This window comes from Xenopus tropicalis, chromosome 2 (genome assembly GCF_000004195.4).
Source record: "Xenopus tropicalis strain Nigerian chromosome 2, UCB_Xtro_10.0, whole genome shotgun sequence".
Classification (NCBI taxonomy): Eukaryota; Metazoa; Chordata; class Amphibia; order Anura; family Pipidae; genus Xenopus; species Xenopus tropicalis.
The window spans coordinates 108,560,917-108,582,037 of NC_030678.2; the positions used below are offsets into that span (position 1 = coordinate 108,560,917).

The 21,121-nt window shown below is 38.0% G+C and overlaps 1 protein-coding gene across 3 annotated transcripts in view; it reads right to left on the bottom strand.

Moving 5' to 3' along the window:
• The window catches only part of gk (glycerol kinase), a 52,333-nt gene that overhangs the window by 20,569 nt on the left and 10,643 nt on the right, over window positions 1-21,121 (bottom strand). For 2 of the 3 annotated variants that reach the window (XM_012956243.3, XM_012956242.3), the window contains exons 4-10: window positions 19,840-19,917; window positions 5,410-5,489; window positions 4,827-4,964; window positions 4,186-4,295; window positions 2,154-2,220; window positions 1,018-1,035; window positions 276-311 (exon numbers count right to left, since the gene is read on the bottom strand). In XM_012956243.3, coding sequence (XP_012811697.1) covers window positions 276-311; window positions 1,018-1,035; window positions 2,154-2,220; window positions 4,186-4,295; window positions 4,827-4,964; window positions 5,410-5,489; window positions 19,840-19,917 — 527 coding nt within the window. 3 annotated transcript variants of the gene reach the window in all.

Below are 21,121 nucleotides of genomic sequence, written 5' to 3' on the forward strand. Positions count from 1 at the left end.
ACATATTACTTGGGGAGAATGATGTATTTAGTTAATAGACTTGATTTTTGACACCACTGGCACTTTTAAGTCACATTGGGGGCAAAAGAATTGGCAGCACAGCCCAGGTGTTGATTGTTAATGGGAAGGTTAGGCTTTGCCTCAAGTTAGATTTTTTTGACCGAGGTGCCTCCATATGAAAAAAGACATCAGCTCTAGGGAGTTAGGGTATACAACTCAACAGCTGCAAGAAAGAAAGATTCCTTGGTCATTTAAAGTAACATTTTCATACCTACCCCAGATATTGGAACTCCAGTCAAAGCCCCAGACTTCTAGAAATGCAAACAGAAAGATTTCTCTTACATACCAGAATTTGTTAAGGGAATGAATCCTGAATATAATCTTAAATCCTTAAATTGTTCTTAGTCCCGTGACATCTGTACAACAAGAGTTTACATAAAATATGTATTTGCAAAGACCACAGCCAATAGCAAGCCAATAAACAGGGTTCCAGGCCCCTGACCTTGTCCAACAATTAATGGTGCCCCTTTTTTGATGACAAACGCCTTGAGTGAGAACATTACAACAAATCCTGTGTGAGGCCCCAAGGTGAGTACATGCAAGTACATATCCAGTCATTCATTTAATACCAATATAAAAGCCAGACCAATGTGCAGTGATGGTGCCAGATAGGTTCTTTGACTTAAACTGGAGATACAGTCCTGATTTGAGCTGAACAGTCACAACCAATAGAGCCTGCTATCAGTTTGCAGGGAAAAATTGTCAGTATTGTATTAAATAATTTTGTTTAACACATACCTACAGATCTTAAAATCCATTACATTATATACCCATAAGTTTTTCAACTGTACTGATTTTATTCAAACTGTATTTATTGATTTGTCACCCATTTTTGTCTCATCTTCTGTAAGTATTAAGCAAGTATCATTTGAAATGGACTGGAAATGACCTGGATGTATTCCCAAAAATGCAGGGAACATGTGACTGGTGCAAAGCCCAATAAAAGCCTTTACTCACCAGGCTAGGACAGATTTTCTAAGGTATGCAAAAAGATAATAAAAAAGTTTATAATAAAGTCATAAGAAATAGTTTTCTTTTTTCTTTTAAAAGCCAGTTAGTGCCACATGAGGAAACAGAAAATCCCTGGCATATGCACTGAAACCAATTATACAACCACACCAAAGTACATAGGGATACAGAAATATCAGTTGTTTTATTTACAAACTATGTGGCTTACACTGACCTTTAAAGATTGGATGGAATTAAAGATGGAATTACCAAGGCATTACTTTAATTTCCCTTGATACAAATGTATGGATGTGAATTAAATGTAATTCACATGGTCATGCAAAAAGAAACAAAAAATGATTTTCCGGGACTGTACAAGAAAAAAAAAAACACTAAATATATGTGATGTAGACAAAGCATGCAATAAATAAATAGAAATATATATCTACATGTTCTTGTTTGACTGGCAAATAAATGATTCTGAAAATGATTATTTTGCTTGGAGTTCTCTTCAAAGTTGTACTTCCATGAGTTATAGACAAGTAGCAGCAGATTTAATATAGGTCTTTCTTTCCTTTTTAAATATAATTGATGTATTTACAATTTATAAATTTAGGACTACTCATGGATTATTTCTTTTCTACTTTTTTCTCTACATTGATTTCTTTAAAGGGTTATTTGACCGCTGTTATTTTCAGCTGAGCACAACCTTGGTCCCCCAGCCCTATGGGATCAGAAATTCAATTTGCCTAAAAATAAAGGCACATGCAATCAGATTCATAGAATTATATTCTAAAGAATTCTATGAACAAAGCAAAGTGCTGTGTGCAAGTAGCACTATATATTTACCAAGAATAGAATGAAACCTTTCCTTATCTTCTACATTTTCAGCAGATTAATGTTAGCATTAAAATCATAAGTACTAAAAGGGGTATTGTGGGACAAACAGAGCTGCCGATATCCGCTAGTAACTCAGTAGCATCATGCTGGAACATGGGTAGCAGCTACATTGCTGTTTTTGGGCTTGAGGGATGTACACTAATGCTTGTTATTGGTGACTTTATTAGAACAAAATAAGAAGGGTGTTATATTGTAAAGATATGGCAAAGGGAAACGAGGAACAAAGAAAATTAAACATATCTTACCATGAGACCATAGATCTCCGATGAACTTCTGACTTTTGGCAATAATTCCATAGGTATATCGAAAAACCTAAAACATATTAATATAGTTAGCCTCTTAAGGATGCTGTACAATAATGAAATGCAGAGCCAGCAGAAACACAAACAACTCGCCTAAAGTGGATGCCCCAACCTCTATCCTCACTCACTGTTTAAATAGTATAATAAAAATGATAGAAATAATGGTGCACACCTGATAGCTAGCACAAAAGCATGTATGGTGCTCACTAGAGGGGTCATATATAAACATATAAGGGCACTAAATGTGTTAATCCAACATGTTTCAACCCTCAAAAAAAGTGGGGATCTTCACCAGGGGCACAAAAAAAATGCAGGCTTTGAGCTTTTGCCCTACTGTTACTTATATCTTACTCTGTTTAAAGACAGGCAACAAAACTTAACATTGCTGCTCAGGCCAAAAAAAGTTACTAGACTAGACTATGCTTTGCCTATATATGTTAGACTGTAGTTTGTTTATGTATCTTGTGAGTTTTATTCTAGCAGTATCACATGTTGGTGTATCAGCAGTTGCCCCTGGATGTCATTGTATGGGTGTTAGTGTTGGTTTATACATTTGTCAAACTGTATTTTATCTTGTATTTATTCACATCCATATATCGCTATTTATATATCTACTCACTCATACTGAGAAGCAATGCTTACTTTGTTCTTACTCCAGCTCAAATTATGCCTTCCTGGTGATGAGAACAGTTGTAGTTGCTTCTTTATTTCTAAGCATGAACAGACTTTGAGGTATTTCCAATTTAAATCAGCTTACTTTTCGCCTGTTTGTCTTCCAAATTGGAAAAGCAGTTACTATATAGCGATAATAGTATCCTACTGACTTAAAATTCTTTATCATATGTGTATTCTTTATCCTATACCCAATTCCTATGCCAGGATCAAAGAAATTTCTGCATTTCAGCCTCCATCTTATAAAAATGTGGCTGTGTTCGGTCTTACAAAAATGTAGGCAATATTGCCACACACATTTACAGTACAACGAACCATATTTATATTTCACAGAACAAAATTAAGGGGGACATCTGGTTCAAAGAAGTTTTGTCTTAAAAGAATCAGAGCACAGTCAAAGAGGAAAATTGTACTGAAACATTTCTTCGCTTATCATTTAAATCCCATGTCATCACTCCAGTCATGAAGAACTTACCGTTTTTTTCAGAACGTTAATAACCACATTTTTTGTCTTCCAAATCTTACTGTATCTAAATATAGACCTAGGCTTTCAGAGGAGAATACATGTATACTTTAGCTCTCCAGCAGTTAGTAAAATAATCTGAAAACTGAAGTCTTTTACGGCACATTGGCAGATGTAGTTCTGTAGCAGCTGGAGAGCCAGTATAACTCCGAAGATATAAATCTATATACTGTATCTAGATATAAAACACTTGGATGATATAGCCCAGAGCTACCCATTTGTTTTCCACTTTATGTCATTTTCTGATATTGTCCTATATAAACCAAAAATGTGTCACTTTTGACTGATTCCATTTACCAGTACTGTGTATATGCAGACAGCATAAACCCATGCTTATGGCAAAACAATTTGGGTGGGTTGGTGCTCTACATCTGGGAAACAATCACTTATGTAGAAAATTCCAGGTTCCAACTATTCCATACTTATATAATAAAGTTATGGTGTCATAGAAAGTAATGAGTATGCCTTTGGGCAACATTACTATTATTATTATTAGTACTACTACTACTAGTAATAATATTTTGGATTGCCATATCTGTGAGCCTCCAGTAAGCCAGCCCAAGATAGGTAACACCAGCAAACCACACATCCAGTTCAGACAAGAGGAGAAATGTTTACAGTATTTATGTTTATGATAAGCCTATACCACAATTTGTAACAAAATAGTATGCTCACAGGCATGTTACACACAATAATGCTATATTACTGATGTAAGCAGAATGATAACACTCCAATGTTTTTATCAAATGCATTAGCATTTGTCACTAAACTACAACTTACTGGCAGAGCTCTGTGTCCCATTCCAATGTGTGAATATTGAACAGCATTGTCCTGCTGGCATTGGTCACATCTGTACAATGCACACCTCCATTCTTTGCACCAGTCAGGCTCTATACACAAGAAACAAGTACAAAATGTTTTCATATATTTTTAAGTATTTTACATATCATGTAACAAACCCTATGTATTACAAACATATAACTTAGGTATCGTTACAGTCCAAGTAGCTAATTATATTTTTAAGATGTTTTAAGTCTTTCGCAATAACAACACATAACAGAAGATTAATAATGGCATAGTTTCTTAAGAAAGGTGCAGTATAGTAATGTAGCACCCAATCAAAATGTTACTTAAATTCTTCTAACTGTATGAAACTGCTATTTTCGGAGTAGCTGCTATGGGTTATGATGAGTACATAGAGCAGGGTGTGGTGGGATAAACACACCAGTGCAGACTCAGATGTAGACTTCTGGTACTGCGCCAACATGGGTGATCATTACATATATTTTGCATGGCAGTTTACAGTCAATTTCTGTGGTTTTAGGAATTTTGAATCCTTACTAAAATAAGAAGGGATTGAGAGATTCAGTGAAAGGCCAGGATGAACATTCACTTAAATTAATAAAGCACAGAACACTGACCCAAATGATCCAGGAATCTACTGTACCAAACATTGCTCTTCCCTCTGAAACTGCATGTCTAATCTCTTCCACATTGTCTAGAAGCCATCTAATTTTTACTGCACTGAAGTAAGTACTAAGTGGAAGACCAGTCCGACTCTGGAAAGTTAAACAGAGTACAAGTTAATGCACAGGCAGAATAGAAACAGTTTTTTTTTGTTGCAGGGAAATTTACAGCAGAAGCATTATTTTTAAAGGACATGTAAACCCTACATTTTCCAACCATTTATATAAGTTAGGCACATCACCACCCCCCAAATGATATAATTTGTACTGCATAGCCCCCAGCACTGTCACATTTTCCTAAAACAAAATAGCAGGTTTTACCCGGTGGCCATTTTCCATCTGACACATCATTACACTTGAAACATTAGACAGTAGCTTAAAGCAGATCGTTTGCAGGGTCCTTTTCAGCCAGCTGTGATATATCTTACATTGGCCATGGCAGCAAGGTTGCCTATTCCTGATGATAACATTGGACACATTATGCAAATAATGGTCCCATAAACCGTGCATAAGGAAATGTTATTCCTGTTCATATTACCTTGAAAAAATTCTTATTTTTGCCAGGAATTCTCTTCAAAAGTCGCTCTACAGTTGATTGTGTTCTCAAATCAAGCCAAACTGGAAAGAAAAAAAAGATTTTAAACATTGTATAATATATATATATATATATATATATATATATATATATATATATATATATATATATATATATATATATATATATATATATATATATCGAACCAAGGGTGGCACACCGCTTCAATCCTTGTCCCAGGTGCACGGTAAAAGAATTTAAATATTGAAGAAAAGACCAGCAACACCGGATCTATTGCAAACAATCAAATTGATTGTTTGCAATAGATCCGGTGTTGCTGGTCTTTTCTTCAATATATATATATATATATAATACACAAGAGCCATGAAAATAAAGTAACTTATATCCTTATAAACAGTAGGGTCATGGAAGTCCTCAGTGACTAACAAAAGTCTTACAAATATTATTTTGTGTGTGCATATGTGTATATAATGGGGCAGTAGCTGAAAAAGTCACTAACTAAATCTTTCTTTCCTAATGCATTTTAAGATATGTGTAAAATGTACCAAGCACCACCAATACTCCAAAGTGTACCAGACTCTGTATCGAAGGTGATAACTAATGTAACTGCATATAATCCTGTATCCCTTCCCCCCCAAAGATTTAGCAGCTGGTTAGTTGTGTTATACCATACTTCACAAGTTGGGACAGATTAATACATTGACTTACACATAACACAAAATTTGGTTACAGGCGCTACTATACAGAATGCTTGAGACCTAGGGGGCCATTTACTAATCATCTGATTAGCAGTAAAATTTGTAGAAAAACGTTGCTACTTTTCTGATATTTACTATGCGTCAAAATGGCTAAAAAGCTAAAACTTGGTGAGATCATGTAGAAGTCAATGGCACATGTCCCATCCCTTCCCTGGAGGATTCTTCTTTTGCTTTGAAACTTTAGAGGCTTTGGATTTTTGATGCTGTTTTCATGTGCAATAATTCAAAAAAGTCAGTTTTCATGAGACAATTGAAAAATTCGGAATTTTTGCAACTTATCTTGTGCTTTTTTCAGACTTTTTTGTAAATGTAAGACATTCATGGAAATGACTTTATTCAATTTTTAAAATAAAAAAAAGAGAAGATGTTAGAGTTCTGGTAAATCTGCTCCCTGGTGTTTTGCAGAAAAGTGGTCCTTCTATAACATGAAGGCCTACTAACAACATTTAAAAGGTTGATTTACCACCAGTATCAAATAATGGTAGCTTAGTTAAAATCAAGTCTAATCAGTGAGAAAACAAAGACCTATTTGTATAATAATAATACCCATACCAGGACATGCTTTAATTAATCTACTGAGTACTGTCATGAATTTTATAAAAATAGTTTCAACACCAGCACTTCAAAGCACCTTAGCTGTAAGCTTGCTATACCAGCCTTTCTAGTCTCATTTAGAAATTCTACAAGTGATTCTTTGTTTTTTTTTTTGTTTTTTTTTCAAACCTACATATTATTGGGAAAATTCCTCACTTACATTTTAGTGGGGTGCCAGCAGTTGTAGGAATTACTTGTGGTTTCTTCCCACCAACCCAGTATTAGCTATTCAAAAGGCAGCAAGTATAATGAGTTTTCCATGGTTTCTGTGTTATTGTTCAGCAGCCATCTAGCTCAGAGCCAACTAAGTCATGTGTTTAATTAAAGGTTGTGGTGACACATACAGGATATCTGCTCTGTGCCTAAAGCGGCTGTCCTGTTCAAACAAATTAGAACCAAATAGGAGTAGTGCAGTATTGTAGAGCAGAGCAATTGACACAATTTTCCTTTAGTGCTGTTTATACTTGAAAACTGTCCCTGAATAATCAACAAGGACATCAACTTTGGAAGCACAATCATTTTACTTAATTGATTAAGCCAATAAGCATCATCATGTTAATGTGCAACATTAAAGAGAAATAATGTGACAGACATTACCAATAAGCGCAAAACGGTTAGAAAGCATTGTTCCAATAATCTTCCTGATTACAGAGTTTAAATGAATAACAAGATATAGGCTATAAAGCTAAAGGTGGCCATACACGAGCAGATCCGCTCGCTTGGCGACTCTTCCCCCGATATCCCCACCTACGGGTGGGCGATATCGGGGAGCATTTAGGTTAAAAAAAAAATAATCCGATCGTTTGGCCCTGGGGCCAAATGATCGGATTATGTGGGCGGCAATGGGGCAGTCGGATCGGGGACCGCATCAACGAGCCGATGCGGTCCCCGATCCGACCAGATTTTCTAACCTGGCCGATCGAGATCTGGCCAATTTCAGGCCAGATCTCGGTCGGCCAGGCCGCTCTGCTCTCCCCATACACGGGCCGATTAACTGCCGAATCGGTCCAAGGGACCGATATCGGCAGCTATAGTCGGCCCGTGTATGGGGACCTTAAGTCTCCGAGATAGATGTGGCAATTCACATAGGGGCTGTTTAGAAGAGGTAAGTGTTAGGCTAGGGTCACACATTTTGTTTTCTCTGCAAGTGTAACTATGCCTTCTGGATTTCATTGCACCCATGGGGCAGTGCAAAAATTGATGAAGTTGAAATGCAAAATTATCCAACTGACTTCTGCTCCATCTCCATAATTCACTGAGGTAAAGTATCTACCTGCCAGTGCATTATTAATACAGGACAGAAGGCAGAGGACTTCTCCAATGGCAAATATACTGTATGTAACATGCAACACTTGCTTTAAAGGATTAGTTATAGAATGTGATATAAAGTCATGTACACATTACCACTTCTATTAAGCGCACATGCTCTATACATAAAATCTTGTTCAGATACAATTTTATATACTGAGAATTTATTCACTGTCAGATGGAGTGTGATCAGAGGATGAGTAAAGAGAAAGTATTTGTTTGAAAATGGCCTGGTGCTGAATTTGTTGCATCTGGATTTTAGTTTTGGAAAAGTGCTACTGCGAAAGGAGTTGGGCAGTAAAGGTAAATAATTGACTATGTTGGTAGGTATATTTTTATTTATGTCCTGCTACTTGTATATACAGCAATGCACATTCAATGGGAAAAAAGTGCTTTCAGATTGCATAAAGACTATTGTTTGTATTAATGTAATGTGTGAATGATTAGGGAATCCAGTGGTGTGGCTAACAAGGAGTAGAGATCATCTGGCGGGGGGCTGTCCAGCAAGAAAATGCCTGCAGACATTCCATTGACTTGCCACTGCTTTTTGGCAGGATCTCTAGCACATCATATGGGAAGGAAAGTCTTCAAAAACTCTTTCCAGATCACTCCCCATAATGATGAAGGGGCTGCCCAGACCACAGTGGGATTCTGGACATTTATTTAGCTTTTCTGTGACAAAATCACTGCTTTGTTAAGCAGCCTTGGTCTTGACCCACCTACTGATTATGCTCTCCCTAAGACCAGTCCAGCAGACAGACTTGCTACAGCTGCTAACTGGAAAGATCAAAAAGTGTCAGTGACAACAGAATAGGAGGCGGCCTAGCCAAAAAAACAAAACAGTTCTCCACGTGTATGGCAAAAAGACTGAGGAAGCTAATAAGTAAAATGTGTCAGATGTGACGCCATCAAAAAGACACTGGCCAAAGAACTTAATCTCCACTTTGACTGAATTGACTCCCATTTGAAGGATACTTTTGATTTTAATAGTTTGTAAGTGCAATACATTTTTATCTATTACAAATTGCTTTACACTATTTTTGTGCTGTTCCTGCTCCTACAGAGAGACAGATGTGCTTATGAAATCAGAACCACACATTGAGGATTTGCATCGATTGATATGAGTTGTAAAACAATGAGTTTGTGAGTACCCATCTACACCATGTTGGCTGCTGTGTTGCGGTTATCACCATCTTTTGGACCAAAAACTGAAGAAATTAGGGGCCATTTAGGAATGCAAGCATAGTGTACAAAGTGCAATTTTGGAAGCATATTGTCATGTTTTTACCCAAAATGCATTTTACCCTATAGCTCCAAGTTTTTGTCTGAGGCAATTGAGCCAAATGCATCAAAATAGATACAACTATGCCTGCATTTTGCCATAAATCAGGTGCAGGTTGCATCTTTCCAGGAATGCCTGTTCAAGACACTGGTGCGCCTACTAATGCAACCTACTGTGGCATGCATCAGGAGGTGCAGTTGCACAGCATTCATGAGGAGAAGCAGGATTAATCACGGTACCATGATTAACTGTATTAATATGTGCTTTTCATTGAGCCCATTTTAGAGACCTTGCACTTGCGGATGTTAGTAAATGGTTCATGATATATTTGTTATGCAATATACCAGGTCAGTGTGCTCTAAATGGACTAAAAGAAAAAATGGCAAACAATAAAAATTTGCACTAAACAGCTTGCTGTGTGCATATATTCCTTTGTAATATTCTAATGGAAATATTAAAAAGTAAATAAAGTAATTGGCCTAAGCGACCATTGTCCCAGGCAGGCTGACCACAAGCTTGTTTAGCACCTCCAATCAACCACTTTTTATAACTCCCAAGCAGTGCAGTGAGTTTAACGGCTTATCAGGTTCATAAACTTTTAATAGCGTTGATAAGTTTTGTTCATCACTTTGCTTTGTCAGCTAAACCTTCTTATTACTTTCACTCTGACTGCTGAACTATAAGGGCATTCCATGCAGCAGTGCAGTAAATGTTAGCTCAAGGATAACGTAGCCTGCTTTGTTTTGTGGCACAGGGGCTCTGATCTTTAGGGTGAAGACACATGGAGCTACTTGTAGCAGCTACTGATAATTGTCTCTATGTATGTTTTAGCAGAAAAAATTCTCAGTATTGCCTTTGGCAGGGTATTTTCGGCATTTTGTAGTTGCAGCAATTAGCTCTGTGTTTCATAGCCCATAGATGTTTGCCAGAATGAAAATGTTTTTTACACAAAACAACATCAAATGGATATTTCACGATTTTAACACAAAAAAAAAGGTGCCAATTTTTTTTCCACAATGTCTTGTGACACATTAGCCTGCTTGGAGAATTGTGATAATTTATTAAAACACTTTCCTTACAATCAGCACAGTGTCAATAAACGTAATAAACTTTTTATTAGTGGGAATCCTCAATGATTCCCCAGTTCAAATTTTCATAAATCAGTTCCATTTTTTAGGCATGTAAATGACAAATTTTTTACTTATGCTTTCTGTAATTTGAAGCACCTTGCTTTCTATTTGTTTTCATTTTTTTCTAAAACTAAAGTTAAAACCTTTATGTTTCTCCATCATTCTCAAACAGCTGCTTAGGGAGATTGAAATAAGTGAAAATTAACTTTGAACTTATTAATTATTCCAAACAGTGGAGTGGGTTCCTCTGGGGCAGTGGAGTGGGTTCCGCTGGGGCAGTGGAGTGGGTTCCGCTGGGGCAGTGGAGTGGGTTCCTCAGCCGGAAGGTGTGTTAGTGAAAGATTTGGAGAGAATCCTTATTTATGCTTCTAGATATACTGAAAAAATCTCCTTGAAGGTCAATTAGGGGCATATAAGGGGTATTTGCTGTCCTGCATATTCTTCATATTCTATGTGCTAAGGGGGGCCCTGATATTTCTCAGCAGTATGGTATGTAGAATGTTAGCAACCAAAGGTTGAACTTCGAATGGGGTCTGAACAGAAGAGTCCAAAAACCACTGCCTTAATTTGATGTAGTTTTTTCTACTTTATTGAGGCAGATGAATTATGATAAAAAGAAAAAGTAATTCTAGGGCATTTAGAGGCCATTTCTGCCGATGTGAAAAGAAAACCTGGTGGATATATAGTTTAAAAACAACTGAATGTACCTCTAGCCTTCAACTTACTGACATACTCATAGGTGTGTTACTAATTCTAATCAGCTGAGAGCTGGAAAAAACACATAGTTGGTTGATAATTAACATTGTTCAGTCAGCTCAAAGAAAACCTTTGCACTTTCACAGTAAACAAACTCCATTTTGCTATACTAGGACTGCACTATGCATGTGCAAGTTAGAACATTTAATTTGTAAAAGCCAAAGAGGAAAAAGTCTATGAAAGAAGCTAGAGTTTATGTAAGCACTGTGACCTTGAAATCAATAGACTTATGTCACTATACTTCAAAATAAAAACTCAAATCCAACATATCCAATATGATATTTTGTACCTCCAATTAAACATAAGGGTGAGTTTATCAACATAATTTTGGATAAGCAACTAGATATTTTAGGCATATGGGTCACTGTTGCTATGGGTAAGAAAACCTGGGTAAACTTTGTAAATGGTATTACCCTGTTACAATTTTATTCATTTAACATTTATGTATTCTATTTGGCAAATTAATCAATTTTTGTCCATTAAAATTAATTCACATAAGTTATTATCGATTTTGAAGGTTTTTGACTGGATCATCTATTTTAAATGTTGTCTACATGGACTAATGAAAGCAATAACAGCATCAATGTACAACTGATAAATTCCTTTTTAATGGCATGTTGTGGTTTTAGAAGATATTTAATTGTAGAAGCATAAACAAAAATATGGCTATGTCTATAGTTTCCCTCTGTATTGGCACCCCCAACGGGCCTACCCAACCCACATATGGCCTAAAATTGTCCAGATCTCAATTATGCAGGTTTGATTTTAGGGCAGATAGGGGACCACATCGCCTTGTTGATGCAGTCCTCGGTCTGATGGTCATCTTGCCAAATGAGCGGACCTTTACAGTTTAAAAGGTAAATGGAGTGAAACATAAAGGTAGGAGTGATGTGGTCCGGTCAGTCTAGATATTGGTGGTGTGTACTAAACAAATAGTAAACTAGCAGTCAACGGATATTGCAAATAATAAGAGTCATATAAAAGGTAGGGAAGATGTTAGCTTGAATGGACAGGTGGGTTACAGCATTAAAAGTCCAGGAGGATTTTGAAAGGTCTAAGGGAATTCCAGAGAACTGGTGCAATATTATATATATATTTATTTATTACACACATACATACATAAATAAATACATACATACATACATACATATACAGTACATCCTTAGTGTGGGTAACGACTGAGAAGCAAAGCTAGATTATCTCTAGGGGTGTACTTTGTAACAAATGAAGCAACATAGGGTAATGCCAAATCTACAGTATTGTAAGTTATTATTTTAATTTTAGTATGTCAATACTAAAGTAAAGTAAGTCAATATGTAAATTAGGGATCAGGGAGATGTCAAAACTGTTCTTTCTTTATTACAGATTAATAGGATGTACAGTATTTTTTGTAAAAAGGAAAAAAAAAATCTTTATTTATGTAAATAGAGATTAGTCCCTGTCCCACTAGAGCTTACAGTCTATGGTCCCTTATCACATTCACACATTATAGTCTGTTTTATCAGAAGCCACTTAACCTGCCTATATATTTTTGTGTGGGGAAAAAAACAGAACATTGGGAGGAAAGATACAAAAGCATGGAAGAACAGAACATCCAGAAAATTGTGAATCAGGGGTATAGGAGTAAACGGATGCATTTTGACAACACTAACTATGATAAATATAATGCTTTTGTATATTTTTTATAAAACTTTTGTATATATTTTAAATCACCTTACTGTGCAAACCAACCTGATAAACTGAATATACTTTTATATCAATGGCCTTACTAATCAATTTTCAAGTTTGTGAATTTGAGTTTGTTGTTCTAAATCGAATAAACCTGCATATTGAATGCTTGCTAAGGAAAATGTGTTCAAATAAAAAACTTGAATACTTCAAACTTTCCAAAGTTTACAAACTGGAGAAACTCAAAAAACTTGAGTTTGAAAATACAGCTTGACTTTGCCTAGAACAACTCCCATTGACTTATATAGAAACTTGCAAGCTTTTAGATGGCAAATTTTTACATTCAAGTTTTTTGTACTTAATAAATACCAAATATTTGGGTTTTTGAATCAGAATTCGAATTTCGGTTTCTTTAGTGCAAAAAAAAAAAACTTGAAAACGTGGAGGAAAAAAAAAATCACCCCCTAAATCTTCATGAGCCATGAGGGTTATTGCCCTGATAAGCAGTTCATATCATAATCAATGTAAAATACTATTAACAATCATTTTAAAACATAACATGTTGAAAGAGTGACAAAAGAAAATGCAGTGCTCTCAAAACACAAGAAATCAACAGGACCTCTTGTATTTTTCCAATTTCACAAAAGAAAAAAAGGCATGGTAATGTATGAACTAATTATACTGTGCTCACAACCAGCTTATTAGTTGGTTGGTTTATTAATATAATTGTTTAACCAACACTGGCAAATAATCAAGCAAGCTGGTTTGTATTTAGTCAGTATTAGTATGGGAAAGATTTTTTGTTGTTGTTGGATCAAAGCTACCTCCCAGTTAAAACAGCTAATACATGAGCTCACAGCAGCAAAATGCCTAAGACTGATGCCACACGTGGCGTTTTTACGCTGCATATTTTCTAATTCTCTCGGCAGCTGAAAAACGCACAATATCATCATCCATAGAAATAACTTGAAAAGACTCGAAGCAAACCACACAATGCGGAAATACGCTACAAAACGCCTTAGCACGGATTTTTCAAGCGTTGGCCGAAATACGCCAGTATTTGCACAGCAAGCTATTCCTATGTATACAGAAAGGCAGCTGCCAGACCTAGCGGAAATACGCGTTTTTTACTATTTTGCACTATTAGCACCATGGAAACGGGATTTGCTACGTCACCAGTACTAGGCTGAAAAACGCCATAGTCAGGGGCTGTGTGGCTTGTGCGGCGTTTTGAGGCTGAGAAAAAACGCAGCGTAAAAACGCCACGTGTGGCATCAGCCTAAATAGCATACACATCAAAGTACATGTCACAGATTATTTGCCATAAAATGCAGTTTTAGGGCTGTGACACACGGGGAGATTAGTTGCACCGCGACTAATCTCCATTGTCACGGGCAACTGATCTCCCTGCAATGCCATCCCACTGGCAGGAATGTAAACTGCCGGTGGGATGGCATACGCGGCGCCGCAATCTGCCGAAGTCACCGACTTCGGCAAATTTTGGCGCCACGTATGCCATCCCACCGGCAGTTTACATTCCTGCCAGTGGGATGGCATTGCAGGAAGATTAGTTGCCGTGACAGCGGAGGTTTGACGTGGCGCAACTAATCTCCTCGTGTGTCATGGCCCTTAATGTGTGCATGCAGTCTTGGGAGGGGAAAGGAAGTATGTAACTTGGTTTTAAATGTGATGCTAACTTCAGCATTTTGTATGAAAGTGCTTAGTTCTACAAAGATTTCTATAAATGTCATTGAGGGATGCATCAATTGATCTACATCATACACATGCAAATAGAAAACTGGGCGCTCATTCATTATGCTCTTGTGTGTGTGTCACAACCAGAGTGGCCAATAGGGGGATTTCCTTAAAAAAAATTCTATTTCCCCATCCATTTTACTAGCGCTGTTAGTCTACACCTCCAGTGGGGAAAGCACTCTCTCTTATCAGAGCACAAGTCACATGGCTGTGGCACCCTGGGAAATGAAAAACATGGCTAGTCCAATGTAAAATTTCAAAATTAAAAATAAAAAAATCTGTGCTTTTGAAAGGATGTAGGATGCTGCTGGAGAAGCTCTATTCTATCCATACAAACTGTACTGCATATAGAATTATACAGGTTACAATATTTGGGATTATTGTTTTTGAGTTGTTTGCTTATGTACAGTATATATTAACTTAAAAAAGAAAACAGAGTTTTCACCATGGTCAAAGCAGCTTGTAGAAATGGGTCCTAGAATAAAAGGATAGACTGTAATATCACTGGTCTTGCAGAACACAAGAAACCAAACAGTGCCTTTACAAATGCAATAATGGAGTGCTTAAATGTATGCAAAGTTGTGTCCTTTTTGATGCTATTTATTAAAAGTACTTGTGCCTGATCATTCTCCTTGAACTTCTGCATAGTTATGCTGAGCCCACAAGCCTGCCCTGATGAATTGTGTGCAACTGTACCTTCAGACAGTAGGAATCCTGAAAATAAAACCACTCTGCATAGGGCATGTATTCTCTGCTTTCCACAACAGGTTATTCTACAGGTAATTGCTGCACTATTTTCATCTCCACTGTGGCCCTGAATACTGCATTTTGCTAGTTTATTGGGTAATTGCTGCACTATTTCCAATTTCCATTCTCAATTCCCAATATTGCATGCCCCCTATTCCTGTGCTCCACCAATTTGTTGATTTTATGACCCCCATCGTAAACTCCTCTAAACAAACTTTGTAGTTCAGTGTATCTTTGGGCTGATCTTCACTTGTGCACTTCTCTCATCCTGGGACTCAGCTGATTGATTTAATTTGTTATTTAACTAGCTGCAATCAGCTCTGATTCCCCAGTCCTGTGTTCAGGAGTGGCCCAGATTGCTCTCCCTATATATTAAGAACCTCATTTAGGAAAGCAGCGCACAAGTGAATCATTCACAAGTGAACTGAAAAAGTAGTTTAACAAGGAGTTAGACAAGAGGAGCAACTAGGGAAGCAACAGCAGAAGACCGGCCAGCCTCTGTCCATTTGAATCGGGACACAGATTACTGGATATACCTGCATAATGTAATTGCTCTTATTAGTTTTATGTATCATGTTTGTGCTTCCAAAGGTAACGTCTTCCTTTAGCCCTCCAGCTGACTATCCCTACTCCATAACAATATCTTCCTCTCTGCTCCATTCTACACACTGCTGCTCTTATCTTCATACATTTTTGAAAAATCTAGCAGCTCCAACCAATACCTCGCTAAAGCATAACAATTTTAAATCATTCTCCCACCTCCTCTCCCTCTCCTTACTGCTACTACTTGCCGCAGGCGATATCTCTCCTAATCCTGGTGCCTGCTGTTTACCCATTTCCTATCGCCCACGCAATGCTTTTCTTCTGGTAAAACCCTCACAAACCGCTAACCTGTCTAACCTTTTTCAAATTCCCACTCTCTCCTCTTCCTATCTCCCTTTCTCTTCTCTTGTTCTCTTCTTAATACCCGCTCTGTAACTAACAAAGCTGCTTTACTTCATGATCTGTTTTGCTCCAAGACTTTTCACCTGTTTGCCATAACAGAGACCTGGCTCTCTCAGAATGATAATGCTATTGAGGCAGCTCTCTCTTATGGCGGCCTTTCCTTCTCTCATACTCCCCGCATTACTGGCCGTGGGGGAGGGGGAGGGATTCTGCTTTCCCCTCATTGCCGGTTTAAACTAATCCCTATACCTCCTACTTTCAGGTTTCCTTCTTTTGAGGTGCATGCAGTTCAGCTGTTCCACCCTCTTTTTGTGTGGGTGGCAGTTGTTTACAGACCTCCTTCTTCAAAACCCTTGGCTACGTTTCTCTCTGACTTTGAATCTTGTGTCTCTTTTTTTCTATGCTCTGGCACCCCTGCAATCATTTTAGGCAATTTCAATTGCCACATAGATGACCCCTCTCAGCCCTGGCCCTCTCGATCCATCTACATTTAACAGCGAGCCTTTTCCTCTTTCAGATCATCATCTTATCTCTTTTTCTATCTTGCACGTGTCTGCTTCTCCTTCTACTAACACTCAGCCTAAAACCCTGATTCGCTACACTCAAATTAACACCCATGCCCCCCTGCAGCCGCAACGCAGTCGTGCCCACAATCCCCGGCCCTGGATTAACCCTCAGATGCGATTTCTGCGCTCCTGCGGACGATCTGCTGAGCACATAAATAAATTTCTTATGGTGTGTCTCAATACTGCCCTATCCCAGGCCAAGCAAGTATACTATAACACACTTGTAAATAATAATAAATCAAACCCGCGGCGCTTATTCTCCATATTTACTCGCTACTTCATCCTTCACCTAATGAATCAGTCGTATCTGAACACCCCCCCCCCCCAGGAATTTGCCGACTTCTTTAAAAGCAAAGTCGATTCTATCCGCAATCAATTTTCCCAGCCTTCAGATACCGGTAATCTCAACCTTCCTAAATCTCCTCTCTCCGTATTCAGCTCCTTCAATCTCATAGCAGAATCTGAAGTTTCTCAGCTTCTCCGATCCTCTCTGCCTACTACCTGCTCACTGGATCCTATGCCCTCATCCCAACTAAAACAGTGTGCCCCTGCCCTTACTCCAGCTCTTACCCACATATTCAAATCCTCTCTGGCTTCTGGTACTTTTCCCTCTCTCTTCAAACAAGCATGTGTCAAACCCATTCTTAAAAAGGCTACGCTGGACCCATCCTGCCTTTCTAACTACCGTCCCGTCTCTCTCCTGCCCCTAGCCTCTAAACTCCTGGAACGTCTTGTCTTTTCTCGTGTCACTAACTTTCTCTGCACCCATAATCTGCTGGACCCTATGCAGTCTGGTTTTCGGCCTGCGCACTCCACTGAGACAGCCTTATGTAGAGTGGCAAATGATCTCCAGACTGCCAAGGCCAAAGGATGCTACTCGGTCCTCATTCTCCTAGAACTTTCCTCTGCTTTTGATACTGTCGACCATTCTGTCCTTATGCAAATTCTCTATTCTCTGGGTATCCGGGATCAGGCTGCATCCTGGTTCTCTTCCTATCTCTCTAACCACTCCTTCTCTGTTGCTCTTGCTAACAAATCCTCTACCCCAGTTCCGCTTAGTGTGGGGGTGCCTCAGGGCTCTGTACTTGGTCCTTTCTCTTTAGGAGACCTTATTTCTTCTTTTGGTATTAAATATCACTTATATGCAGATGACATCCAGATATATTTAGACACCCCTGCACTAACCGCTGATGTTCAAACCCAGATTGGTAACTGCCTGGCTATCTCCTCCTGGATGAACCGACGCCAGCTCAAACTTAACCTAGCTAAAACAGAGCTCATGGTCTTCCCGCCCAAACCTGGCCCTCCTTCTCCTTTCACTATTACTATTGATGGCATGACCATCAACCCGCTGCACGCTACCTTGGGGTTATCTTTGACCAGTCACTCTCCTTCTCTAACCATATTAATAACACTGCCAAAAACTGCCGTTTTTTCCTCTGCAATATTGCCAAGATATGCCCCTTTCTTTCACACGTAACAGCTAAAACACTAATACATGCCCTTATACTTTCCCGCTTAGATGCAATCTCCTACTAACCAGCCTCCCAGACTCCCACCTCTCTCCCCTGCAATCAATTTTAAACTCTGCTGCCAGGATCCTCCTGCTCTCTCCGAAGAGGGAACCTGTTCAGCCTTAATTAAGCTCTCTAGCATGGTTGCCTGTTAAGTAAAGGATAGCTTACAAAATCCTTCTGCTAACATTCAAAGTTCTTCACTCTTCTGCTCCTCACTACATTTTTTTCTCTGGTCTCCCTGCATGTTCCTGGTCGTCTCCTCCGCTCCTCTCAGAGCCTCCGTATTTTTACACCATCCACACCCACTGCGCTCTCTTGTCTTAAACCCTTTTATATATCGCTGCTCCTTACCTCTGGAACTCTATCCCTGAATCCCTCCGTAGGGAAAACGCACCCACTCTCTTGAAGAAAAAGCTCAGCTGTTACCTGCTGGAGCGCTAAAACATTATTTTGCCCAGTCCTGCTCTTAAGGGCACTCTTACCTTCCAATTTGTGCCTGTATGTTACCCAACCACTTAGATTGTAAGCTCTACGGGGCAGGGACCCTCTTCCTACCGTGTCTCATACCACATGGCACTTATATATATTTATTGTATTTATTTATTATATCGCTTGTCCTCCCTGTGTGTAATTTTGTATTCTGTAAGATTGCACAGCGCTGCATACCCTTGTGGCGCTTTATAAATAAAGTTATACATACAACAGGTTGCATCTATTGCAGTTACAGACTTTCCCCAAGTGAATCACATCTTAATGCCATTTTTGCCACATGACTGTTTACCCACTCTGAAAAGGCTAACAGTAACTTGCACTTGCTACAATGTACAATAAAATTAGCAAGTGCTTTGGTATATCGCATGCAAATGCAGTGGGTGCTACTCACTGTGCACCTGAAATAATGCTTGAATTCTAAGGGGAAAAAAGTTGCATTGTATGGGGCAAAATATGAGAAAATGTATTTGAAAACTGCACTTTGCATAAAGTACTGCAAAGCAGGGGCTCCAAAAATACACACAAAAATGTGGAAACTAGGTTATTAAGGTCAGCAACACATGACTGCATTATTTTCATTCCTAAATATTGATACATGTATCGGTATAGCTAAGTACGGTTTGTTTCACAGACAGACATTCAGAACTTATTATAAGATAAGAACTTACTGTACATATTTAAATTGAGGGGTGCTTAAGGGGGAGAAAAGAAAAAGCAGAAATACCAAACAATGTGTGTGTATTATAATATTTATTTGTGTGCTCTAAAATGAACTTTGAGCCTAGAATACATAATATCTTTGATATATTACGTTAATTGCTGGCCACCTAAACTTTAATACAACAAAAGAGAGGCAGACAGGAAAAATAATGGCATGAAAGCCGCATAACTCACCAACAGCATTGTACAGAGGCTCTCCTGTTGTCTTGTCCCACACGACAGTTGTTTCCCTTTGGTTACTGACTCCAATTGCTAAAAAAAAAAAAAGGAAAGCATTTTACAATATTAATACGTATATCCATTTAGCGTGCAGCATTTTGATCTCCTACTTAAGTTTTCATCTTTGGAAACAAACTGTTAAGGGGGAAATTTAAATCAAGATTATGTTAGTGTGAAAGAGACAGAGTTTCTAAGACTGTTTGCTTTTGGTCCATACTATTCTGAAATGTTCTGCAGATTTGTGTATTAGAATTTTAAGCTGTCTTCTAGCTATAGCAATCATGCATCTGCGGGAATAGAGGAAAACAGGAATGTGCATGACAGGTGGAAACATAAAATTTTGCTTCAAGAGGAAAGTAGTGTTATAAAAAATAAGTTGTCTTATATTTTTTAAAAAAAAAAAGTAAAATCACTTTAATATGGATGGCTTTTCTGACAATCCTCTTCCTGCCAAAATCAGTGATAGCATTACACATTTACAATGCCACATTTATAGAATACCTACAATATCTACAAATTAGATTCTGTATGAAAACCTTTAAATGACTTAAAAATATATATTTTTTTGGAATTAGCTTTTAATTATTTAGTCACATAATGCACAATATGTTACAGATTAAATGATAGCTAATGGTTAAGGGGCAACAATACCTTAATTTGCATGACGGATCTGTTTATGGAAATATTAGGCGCTAAATGTATTTCCTTTTGCCTTTATTATCCCTATCTACAATAAAGCACTGCTGGCTTGGCTTGCAGTCTTAGCTTTGGTGAAATGGCCATTGTCTGTCAATGAGGCTAGCATAGACACAGGCTTCCTTACTACCTCCCACAGGCCTTCTATGTATGAAAAGCAGATGTTAGAAGAAAGCCAAACTGGACCGTACATGGCACTGTTCATAGCAAGGACAATTATTCTGTTTTTTCCATAGCCCCACGTTTTTTGCAATTTTCTTCAGATTTGACAGACTTCAAGTGCAGACCTACAGTTCAGCAAGATGCAGACTTGCTCACATAATCTTTTAATTGCTGGAGAGATGTATTCTAACATAATAAAAATACTTATCAGCAAAAACTGATAAGCTAATCACCGGATAATAAAAATAGATAAGAACCCTTAGCTCCAAAAGCTTGTGCAAAGGTCAGGGCAGAGAATATGCTTTAGTGTAAAACTTGAGCTTTATATAAATTTAGCAGCAGCTACAGTTTTAAAGCATTTAATAAGGAGAAGAATGAC